The sequence below is a fragment of the Antechinus flavipes genome, chromosome 1, assembly GCF_016432865.1.
Source record: "Antechinus flavipes isolate AdamAnt ecotype Samford, QLD, Australia chromosome 1, AdamAnt_v2, whole genome shotgun sequence".
Lineage (NCBI taxonomy): Eukaryota > Metazoa > Chordata > Mammalia > Dasyuromorphia > Dasyuridae > Antechinus > Antechinus flavipes.
In genome coordinates, this window is record NC_067398.1 from 289,155,924 (window position 1) to 289,167,969 (window position 12,046).

The following is a 12,046-nucleotide window of genomic DNA, read 5'->3' on the forward strand; positions in this document are numbered from 1 at the left end:
AGGACTGGGGATACAAAAGTCATCACCATGGTCTCTGCCCTTATAAAGCTCATATTCTAAAGGACAAACACTAATGAACTTTCAGTGGCTCTGAGAAGTAATCCAATCATTCTGCAAAGAAATTCAGAAAGTGTCTAATTTATGCATTCCCAATGTCTTGGTGAAACCTCTGATTAGGCATAACTAACCCCACCCCTAACCCCAAGGAAATAAAAGAAGGAAATGACCCTTCTCCACAAAACTATTTATAGGAGCCCTTTCTATTCTAGCAGAGAACAAAAAATAAACAGTTTGTCCATGAGTTGGGGAATAGAAAATGGGGAATTCTATTTAAAATGTGATAAATTTTTTAATATTTTATTTTATTTTAAAAATATTTTAATATTGATTATTATTATATATTATTATTAATAATAATTTTAATATTTTATTATATTTTAAGAAATAACAACAAAAGGTGACTATGATAGAATCCCAGAAATTTGAGATTTGGATGAACTGATACAAAGTGAAATGAACAGAAATAGAATAATTTATATACCATTATTACCACACTATCATAAAGGATAAAACTCATCAAAAGATTTTAAAATTTTTATCAAAGCAGTGGATATTTATGACTTTATAAGACTTAATAATGAAGCATGGCAGAGAGGTGATGGACTAGGTGTGCAAAATGAGGCATACATCATCAGAGAGGGCCAACATAATGATTTGTTTTGCCCTTCTATGAAAATTTGTTATAAAGGAAGGTGATCAGGAGATCAGGGTGGGGTTTGGGGTCCTGGTGGATTAGTGGAGAAGACACACAATAATTGCATAGTTATATAGTTAGAAATAAACAAAGATTTATTGTATAGTATATACAATATGTATAGTCATAAAGAGTTGCCAGGAAGAGTTACATGAGATACCCAATTTAAAAATTAAAAATAGCATCATTAGAACATAGAAGAAAAGAAAAGAAGTTCAGAGAGAGAAATAAGCCAGTTTTGTTATCTTGTTAAATTTAATATACACTTTTTTTAAATGTTTACTGAAATTCACTTTCACATTCAATCCTCTTTTTGTCCTTTATATGTGGAAATGTTTACATTTCTTGGTGATTGCCAAATATATCACACACAAAAAAAAAAATCCTTCCATTATGAAGGAAAGAATCTGTGTCTACGATTTCTGGGGCAGTAAGATGTGTCCCAACAAAGTAGCTAAAAGGGACTCCTTTGCCCTGGTGCTTGGGCAAAAAGAAGAGATTCTCCTCAGAATGAAAGGTATCCAAATGGAAGGAATATTTGTTAATTCAGGCACATTCTAGCTAATGACACCACCCTCTGTATGAAAAAACATAGAGAACAAATGGGGGAAAAGAAGAAAATTTACTATTTATATGCTATGGAAGCAGGCCACTAATTTCTCTGCTGACTTCTTTTTTCTTCTAAAGGTGAAGAGTATGGCTCAGTATGTGCATAACATGGATAAACGGGATAATTTTCGGAGAACTCGTTTTTCAGATCGATTCAAAGATGATGTCACAACTATCGTTAATGTGGTCACCTCCGAGATTGCAGCCCTCCTAGTGAAGCCTCAAAAGGTCATATGAAACGCAAGTCAAACTGTAAATTTTCTTACTGATAATTGGTCCAGGTCAAATGCCCTAGACAGCTGTATTGCCTTAGTTATCTCTCATGGCAAGTAGTTGTATTTCCATTTTGCTGGTGAGAAAACTGACAGAGGAAGTGAATGATTTACCCAGGAACACACAAATTATTATTTATCATCATTATTATTATTATTGTTAACAAAAATAGTAATCCAAGACATATATATAATACAGGTTTTCAAAATGCTTTCTATACATTATCTTTGAGATACATCATAAACCCTTTTAGATGTGTTTTTGTCTCCATTCTCCATATTAGGAAATTGAGTGTCCCAGTGGTTAAAGGACCTGGTTAGGATCACACAACTAACTAGTATCTGAGATTCTTCTCAGCTCAAATTCAATTCTTCCTGTCTCCAAGTAAATAATTTACCCAAGGTCTTCAAGCAAATTAGTACTAATAATAGATGATATTTATATAACACTTTATGGCTTTCAAAATGCTTTAACTGAATTATCTCACTTGAGCCTCACAATGGCTTTCATATAGCTAATAAGCCTCTGATGCTGGATCCAAACCCAGTTTTTCCTGATTCCAAGTTCGGTGTGCTCCTAACTAAAATAGGCCATCCCTAGGAGAAAGAAGCTAGCTTAGATTTAAAATGTATCAAATTAGTAAAACATAACATTCTTTATTAATTCAAAATATGAGTGCCTACTCTGAGCATATCCTTACATTAAGTCATATATAAAAAGAAATAAGACCTTCTAAATGCCTAGAACTAGAGTTGGAAATCATAAACTTTGAATTTCATGCCTACTTCCTCTGCTACTCCACAAAAGATAAATGGCTTTGTACTGAGAAAACAAAAAATGAGGCAAGTATACAATACATCATAGAATCATAGATTTAGATCTGGAAGGAACATTTGGGACAATATCTTAGAGTGACTATAGAGATTCTTGTTCATCCTTTGTTCTTAAAGATAACCAATGAAATCACAAGAGTGATGTCTTAATTTGCAAGTGAATGAATTTAAGTGAGACAAAGCTGTTAAAAGTTATTTCTCTCACTCTGTCCTCCAGAAACATTGGCGTTCAGTAGCCAGACATAAGGCAGCTGGTGATGGCCCCTAACTCTAAAGGACACAAATCTTAAAAAAACAAACAAACCAAAAAAAAAAAAAAAAAAAAAAAAACAAACTAGAAATACCTGAAAGGTCAAGAATATGAGAAGCAGGAGACCATAAAATTTCCCCCAATCTGATTTCACTTAAGCATTGGTAATTTATATTACCCTGAGCTTCTTTTTGGTTGAGAATGTCACCTAATGGAAAAAACAAATCCTGAATTGTAAAGAATAAAGTATGTCTTAAAGAAATTAGGACACACAACTTTTTCTACTGAGTAGAAAGATAGGAGTTACAAATGCAGAATGCAACATATAATGTACCCTGTTAAATATGGTAACTAAACTGGTCCTGCCGTTTTGTTGTTGTTACAAGGAAGTATTCACAGGTTGGGGGTAGGAGATTAGTGAGAAATAATTGTGACATAAAAACAAAGTCATCAATAAACTTTCTCTATAATAAATAAATGTGTATATACAAAATATTTATACACATACACACACATATATAATTTTTGAGAAATTGCATGGCAGAGTAGATTAAAAAGATATTAAGTCTAAGGTTCTAGCCTTGTCTCTGATGTACACTTATTGTAATTTTTGGAAAGTTACTTAACTTCTTATTCCCCCAGATAATTCCCTGAAATTATGAGTTGTACAACAGTTTCTATTCTACTTTGGTAGTAGTAGTTTCCTTATCCAGATTTGCTTATACCAAAATCATCTTCTAAAATAATATTGAGAGCAGAAATTGATATTTTTTGCCTTTCTTTATATCCTTAATACTAAGTACAATGCCTGAACAGGGTAGCTAGATAGAGGAGTGGATAGACCTGGAGTAAGAAAAATCCAATTAAAATCCAGCTCCAGACACTTATTATCTATGCGACCCTCGGCAAGTCACTTAACCTTTTTTGACTTATTTTCCTCATCTGTAGAATGAACTAGAAAAGGAAATGGCAAACTACTTCATTGGTACCTTTGCCAAGACAGCCTCAAATAGGATCATGAAAAATCAGACATAATTGGACAACAATCTTGTTGACTATTGATATTTTAAAAAACTATCTCAATTTTTGCCATTTTTGTCAAATACTAGAAACAGCATTCATTCCCATAAATTAAGAATCAAAATGGTTCAATGTCTAATACTAAAATTTGTGTGTCTCACCTTAGTTTTGCATCAAGTTTCTGGGTTCCTGGGGTGTATTCTCTGGGTTATTTCACCATGAAGTCAATACTTATACTTAAGCCATAAACAAAGAATATGATTTGAATGATATGAATTTGAAAATAATTCATGATACATTTTGCTACACTGGAGGAATAACATTTTCCTTAACCTTTCTTCTGAGAAGACTCATAGTTTTGACAATAATTTGACTATAATTTACTCTAGTTTTCACAAGACTTCAAGTGTAGTTGTTCTAGTTATTCTGATTGGGGAAAAATGGTGCCCAGAAACATTAAACACTTTGCTAAAAGGCATTCAAAGATCCTTCAGCAGAACTAAGACCAGAGTAGAATTGTCCTTATTCCCAGCAAGCAATCTATTTATTTTAATGCCACTTACATCAAAATGATTGTCATTTCTTTCTTTTAAAGGAAAATGATCAAGCAGAAAAAATTAACATCAGCCTGGCTTTTTTCCTCTATGACCTTTTTTCCCTAATGGATAGGGGCTTTGTGTTTAACCTAATCAAACACTACTGTAATCAGGTAAGCCTGACTTTGAATGAGGACCATGTACAATAAACTACCAGGGCCCAGGAAATGGTTACAATACACAAAACAATGTATTAATTAATTCTGGGAGAGGGGGAAGATTTCTGGCTGGGTCCCAGGAAGCCCCAAATGAGGTAATGGTCCCCAGATGCTTAGGATTTGATTGATTTTCATTAGTAAAAGAGAACAGGCCTTAAAGTGAAGCAAGGTCTGGGTTTTGAATATTTCAGTCAATTATTATTGTTTCTTATGCTATATATTTGCTTCTTTGACCCAAGGAGCTCAGGAATCTTTAGTACATATAGCAACACAGTGATTGCCATTAAGTCAACAAGTTAAAACTCAGTCATTTTAATTAGTTAATTTTCAGTTGACTGTATGACAAAAATTTCATGAAAATAGCTTTGGACAGATTTAAAAATTTTTTAAAGGCTCAAGATTGTATTCACAAAGAATTGTCACAAATCTTATAGAGGAATTCTTGTCAGGCATATATACAGGTACAAAGAATTTCCTTTCCCCTACAACCTCCAGAACTTTACCAAAAGGATTCTGGAATGTGTAGGCAGGTGTCAGAGAGAAATTACCCTCTCTCTTTTTCCCTTTTTTACATTTGAAATCACAAATTATAGCTTTTATTTCAAATTCATTTCAAATTTAAGTTATATCCTTAATTGAGAAAAATGTTTTGGTTGGATGCAAAAAAGTTAATGGAATGCTATTTTATGCCCAAAGGTGGTTTCTTGTAATGGTATATATGTTGGGGGAGTGGAGGCAGGAAGGTTATGTAACCATTTTGACATAATAAAAATTGACATCTATATAGCAATTTAAGATTTGTGAATTGCTTCGTATAACATTGCCTCATCTGATCAGGATAGTTCTAGGATGACAGTTCTACTCTTCCTCAGAAAACATTGAAGGTATTTTTTACAAATCATTTAACCTTTGTCCTCCTAAATTTCATCATCTTTGACATGAAAGTTGCACTAGATGATCCCTGAAGTAGACTTATCAGTCATTCAACCTCTTACATGACCAACTCTTTCATTTTGCAAAGAATAAAAACTGAGATCTAGGGAAATAAAGGACTTACCTAGGTCATTCAAGTATTAAGTATTAGACTTAAAGATTGGAATCAGGTCCTCTAATTATAAATCCAGTGCTCTTTCTTTGGTACCATACTTCTAGGGTTACTCTTCTGTGCCTCTATGTTAGAGTCTGCTACTGTTGCTCAAAAACGTTGCCTACTTTACTGTGGACACACAAATTTAGTCTGACTGACCCTCAGTTTCCCCTTTTGTAAATGAGGTTGGATTCATGATAAGGTCCTCTCAAGCTCTGGTTAAGCAATGTTTGCAAAAAAGTGCATTTTGTTTTTAAAACATGGATAAAAAATTTAATGAATAAAGAAAAACATTGAGAGGACTTTTGAGAGAATCCCTTGAAAACCATCAGCACTTTGTAAATAGATTACTATATAAATATAGAACAGAGCTCAATAATCTCACCATTAATATAGTAATCTTGTCACAGAACACAAGTATATACAAAGATGTACAAGGAACAGTGGGAGACTAGAGCAGATGGTTTACTTTGGACCTTTATGAGCTTTCTGTTGTTTTTATAGCATGTTTGGTTTTTTTAGTGGTCTGAAGGATGAAATTCCTCCAAAAGTCCTCCCAATTTTTTCATTTCTTTTTTAAATGAACCCCTCTTTCCACATACACACACACACACTTCTTTTACTCTCTTACTTCTGTGCAACTATTGGGCATTTTTCATAGCATATTTTTCTAAAGCCTTTGATTTTTTCTTTCAGTAAGCTTCTTTTTGAATTTATCAATAGAGTTTTTAATTAGAACCTAAAAAAAGAATCATTTCAGCATTAAAGTGATCAAGTCATATTATCTAGTATTTTGATGTGACCCACTATGAGATTGGCTTCCTTTCATTTAGTTTCTCACATTGGAATTTTTGTAAAAAATAAAATTATTATTATTTTATGTTACGGTGAAAAAATACTTCATGATTATTTTCCAGACAGGTTCACCATGCCCTTATAGTTTACTCAGGGGACTGTGAGGATGTGAGATCTTCAATTTGGAGTTCAGTTAAGCTGAAATATTAAAGAAACATTTAATGGATAGAAATTGGGCAACTGATTTGAGAGAGAGAACAAAGGATAAAAATAAACCAAAACAAAAATCTTTGCAACTACTTTTCTGTGAAAATAATCTTGGCTATGCTGAAAACTAAGGGGGGGAGGGGAGAGGCGGGAAGTATCCCTTGCTTTTAAAGAGCTAGCTTGGGAAAGTTTGTGTGACCTAATTGCTATCTCTAGCTTGAGAGAGAGAAACACTTTTGAAGCTCATAATAGATCTGGGACTTTAGAAGTTCTTAAAATTAAGGCAGATACTTGGTGCTGAAAGACTACATTACTTTCTCAGCATACTGGCAAGAAGTGTATGATAGACGTCCATCACTACTTTAGCACCCTAATAATGGTTTTGCTCAGCAATGAGCTGGGAGAACCAGAAGGAATGCATGTAGCAGAAAAGCAGCTTTACCCAGGTGGTGGTTCCAAGTAGTACTGACTGTTTTCTAAAGAGATCCAGGACACCAGGGTTAGAGTTGTAAGTTGCCCCAAGCATATGGGCTTCTTACTCAAATACTTTGCTGTTAGCATTCTGAACATCTGTGCCTGTTCTCTCCTACAATCATTCTGTGTTACTAGCAATGTGTGAACCAGGTTTATAGGTTGATCATTTCTGCTCTTGTCTCCTATTGAGTAAATGTTATGATAACTAGTGTTTTGTCTTCTTCTGATAAATAAATGTTATGATTATTTTTGCTTTTGCCTTAATATATATATATATTATATATATATATATATATATATATATTATATATATATATATATATATATATAGGGCAGATCTGGCCTACACGGTGCATCATCTGTTGTATAGCACCTTTGATGTTTATGAAAACTGGTTGCTTTGATTTGGGGAGAAAGAATATTTTTCATGATGTTCAAACTAAAATCCAATCCTTTATTAACAAAACAATTCTGTATTCTCTTCACTTTTCCTCTCAGCTGTCAGCCAAACTCAATAATCTCCCAACTCTTATTTCCATGAGGCTGGAGTTTCTCAGAATCCTCTGCAGCCATGAACATTACCTCAACCTGAACCTCTTCTTCATGGCTCCTGATGCAGCTCCAGCATCTCCCAACCCCTCTATCTCTTCCCAGGTAACCAACCCATAGAAAAGAATTGTTTCTGTTCTTTATTCCTCATTTTCCTATGTTTAATTTATTGCATTGTGAACTTTGAAATGTTCATGTGATGGATTCACAGCTTCCATGTCTCACAGATCCCTAGTAGCTTAGGAAACAGTCTCCTTTAATGAAGTTATAGAAACTAATTTTAAGTGCTGGACTCATCACTTGACTTGTCTAACCTAACTTTTAGTCTTCTTCCTGATTTCATTTATTTTTCCCCAACAGCTCAGCTTATCCAAATTCCTTGAAAGTTTATCCTAGACAAGGAGTGCTAGAGAAAATAAGTTATGGGGTTACAGAATGGGAAAAAAGAGACAAAAGGATAAAGATAGATAAAGAAAGGAACACCAATTAAACATTTTAAATTATGCTGAAGAAAGAAGCATGACATTCCAAAGAGGATATAAATGAAACACCTTTGTTCTTATCTTGTTAAAATTATACAATTTTAAACACTTAAAAATAAATGAAGTAACAAGTTCAGGATTTCATTTACAATCCTGTTATTGTTGTTCTTTATATAGTGAAATGTTTGTAATTCTTTATGAATTAAAAAAAAGGAATTTTAAAAATATGATATCAATATGAAGGAGGATATTTAAATATAAGTTGTTAAGTCTTCTAACTAGACTGAAACCTTTCAGTCACACTGTTTGCTATAACATAGCAAAAACTATTAGAGTGCCTTAGATTTGCAAATCATTTCACAAACATTATCTCCTTTGAATCCTCAAAACAATACTATGCAATAGATATTATTAGGAGCTCTGTTGTACCAAAAAAAAAAAAATCGATATTGGGAAAGTTAAGGGATTTGAACAGGGTAACACAGTTATTGAGTGTCAAGGACTTGATCTGAATCCATGTCTTTTTGGCTCCAAGTTTATCCACTCTTTCTCTTAACTACATAGGCTTGTCTTGGACTCCATTCAAGGAAATTTAATTAGAGGAGCGCCAAAAGGTTTGCTTTTGAAATGATGCAGTCCAATACCTTTGACATGTTATTATATCCCTATCAAAGCTATTTGCACACTATCAGAAAAAGTACTGGATAAATGCAAACACTTGGAGCAAGGACTTGAGTAAAGTTGTCATATTTGAAGGATTGGTCTGTTTGTTTGTTGAGTAAAGTTCCTTGGAAAGGAACAAAGGATATATAGCCCAAGACAGAAGCAAGAATTTACCCACAGGGCTGACAGAGCCAAGATGATGGAGAGGACACACACTTACTGATTAACAAATTCAGCCTCTGAAATAGTGCTTGACTGGTAGAAACTACAAATACTGGGAGTACAGCAAACTATTAGCTGAAGTTAATCTCGAAGATCGCCAGAAAAAGTCTGTCTTGATCAGATGTGAGGAAGCCAGTGCATGCAGGGAGGCAGAACATAGAGGCTAGCGCATGCTGAGCGGACCAGGAGCAGGTTGCAGTCTCCACAGGTGGAGAATTTGCAGGGAGGACTCTACCACAGGTTGGCTGCTCTGCTAAGCAGTAGATCAGCAGAAAAGTTACACAAATGCCAAAGGTAGAGGGTATCCCAAAACTCCAGAGTTTCACAGGACCTGGCCACACCCACCCAGCACTGGGAATGACTCAGCACAATCACAGCAGAGCTGCAGCCACAATTCACAGCATGGGCTCTGCCTAGGGCAGTCACACTTCCACACAGGAAAAGGGGGTGGGGGTAGGTCTGCCCAGGGCAGTCACACTTCTGCATAGCAGGGCTCTGCCCAAGGCAGTGGCATTTCTGCAGGTCAGCGCTCTTCCCAGGACAGTCACACTTCTGCAGCTCTGCTGCTCTTTGCAGCTCATTTGCAGGACAACTACTGTCCATCTGTCCCTGTTCTGTAGAGGAAGCTGAGAACCTCCTTGTCCTAAAGACAGACCCCAAGGGCTTTTTAAAAGTGAGTAAAGAAAATTATAGACCAATGTCCCTAATGAATATTGATGCAAAAATCTTAAATAAAATATTGGCAAAGAGAATACAGAAAATCATTCCCAGAATAATATACCACAACCAAGTAAGATTTATACCAGGAATGCAGGGCTGGTTCAATATTAGGAAAACTATTAGCATAATTGACTATATCAATAACCAAATTAACAAAAACCATATGATCATCTCCATAGATGCAGAAAAAGCATTTGATAAAATCCAACACCCATTCCTATTAAAAACATTAGAAAATATAGGAATAAATGGACTTTTTCTTAAAATAACCAGTAGCATCTACTTAAAAACCATCAGTAAGCATCATAGGTAATGGGGATAAACTGGAACCATTCCCAATAAGATCAGGAGTGAAACAGGGTTGCCCACTATCACCATTACTATTCAATGTTGTATAAGAAATGCTAGCTTCAGCAATAAGAGTTGACAAAGAGTAGGTAATGAGGAAACCAAATTTTCAATTTTTGCAGATATGATGGTATACTTAGAGAACCCCAGACATTCTCTACTAAAAAGCTATTAGAAATAATCTATAAGTAAAGTTTCAGGATACAAAATAAATCCACATAAATCATCAGCAGTCTTATATATCACTAACAAAATCCAACAGTTAGGGATACAAAGAGAAATTCCATTTAAAGTAATTGCCGATAGTATAAAATATTTGGGAATCTATCTGCCAAGGGAAAGTCAGGAACTCTGTGATAAAAACTACAAAACAATTTCCAAACAAAGTCAGATCTAACCAATTGGAAAAAATATTAAGTGCTCTTGGATAGGTCAAGCGAATATAATAAAGATGATGATACTCCCTAAACTGATCCATTCATTTAGAGCTATACCAATCAGACTCCCAAAAAACTATTTTAATGACCTAGAAAAAATAACAACAAAATTCATCTGGAAGAACAAAAGGTCAAGAATTTCAAGGGAGCAAATGGAAAAAAAAAATCAAATGAAAGTGCCCTATCTATACTGGATCTAAAACTATATTATAAAGCAGCAGTCATCAAAAGCATTTGGTATTGGCTAAGAAATAGACTTGTTGATCAGTGGAATAGGTTAAGTTCACAGGACAAAATAGTCAATAACTATAGCAATCTAGTGTTTGACAAACTCCAAAATCCCAACCTTTGGGATAAGAATTCATTATTTGACAAAAATTGCTGGGAAAACTAGAAATTAGTATAGCAGAAATTAGACATGGACCCACACTTAACACCATACACCAAGATAAGATCAAAATGGGTCCATGATTTAGGCATAAAGAACAAGGAACATAGGATAGTTTACCTCTCATACTTGTGGAGGAGGAAGGAATTTGTATTGATCACAACATAGAAAATGTTGATCATATCAAATTAAAAAGCCTTTGTACAAACAAAACTAATGCAAACAAGATTAGAAGGAAAGCAACAAACTGGGAAAACATTTTTACAGTTAAACGTTCTGATAAAGGCCTCATTTCCAAAATATATAGAGAAACGATTCTAATAAGAAATCAAGCCATTTTCCAATTGATAAATGGTCAAAGAATATTAACAGACAATTTTCAGATACCTATATGAAAGGGTGTTCCAAATCACTATTGATCAGAGAAATGCAAATTAAGACGATTGTCAGATACCGCTACACACCTGTCAGATTGACTAAGATGACAGGAAAAAATAATGACGAATGTTGGAGAGGATGTGGGAAAACTGGGACACTGACGCATTGTTGGTGGAATTGTGAATGGATCCAACCAGTCTGGAGAGCAATCTGGAATTATGACCAAAAAGTTATCAAACTGTGCATACCCTTTGATCCAGCAGTGTTACTACTGGGATTGTATCCTAAAGAGATACTAAAGAAGGGAAAGGGACCTATATGTGCCAAAATGTTTTTGGTAGCCCTTTTTGTAGTGACTAGAAACTGGAAAATGAATGGATGCCCATCAATTGAAGAATGGTTGGGTAAATTGTGGTATATGAATGTTATGAAATATTATTGTTCTGTAAGAAATGACCAGCAGGATGAATACAGAGAGGCTTGGAAAGACTTACATGAACTGATGCTGAGTGAAATGAGCAGAACCAGAAGATCATTATATACTTCAACAACAATACTGTATGAGGATTATTCTGATGGAAGTGGATATCTTCGACAAAGAGAATATCTAATTCAGTTCCAATTGATCAATGATGGACAGATTCATCTACACCCAGAGAAGGAACACTGGGAAATGAATGTAAACTGCATTTTTTGTTTTTCTTCCCAAGTTATTTTTACCTTCTGAATCCAATTCTTCTTGTTCAACAAGAGAACTATATGGTTCTGCACACACATATTGTATCTAGGATATACTATAACAT

The 12,046-nt window shown here is 34.5% G+C and overlaps 1 protein-coding gene across 4 annotated transcripts in view; it reads left to right on the top strand.

Annotated features, from left to right (window-relative positions):
* Positions 1 to 12,046, top strand: part of DOCK8 (dedicator of cytokinesis 8) — a 312,124-nt gene that overhangs the window by 232,123 nt on the left and 67,955 nt on the right. For all 4 annotated transcript variants that reach the window (XM_051962333.1, XM_051962351.1, XM_051962346.1 and 1 more), the window contains 3 exons: positions 1,442 to 1,591; positions 4,335 to 4,448; positions 7,555 to 7,710. In XM_051962333.1, the coding sequence (XP_051818293.1) occupies positions 1,442 to 1,591; positions 4,335 to 4,448; positions 7,555 to 7,710 (420 nt within the window). The remainder of the gene's footprint in view (positions 1 to 1,441; positions 1,592 to 4,334; positions 4,449 to 7,554; positions 7,711 to 12,046) is intronic.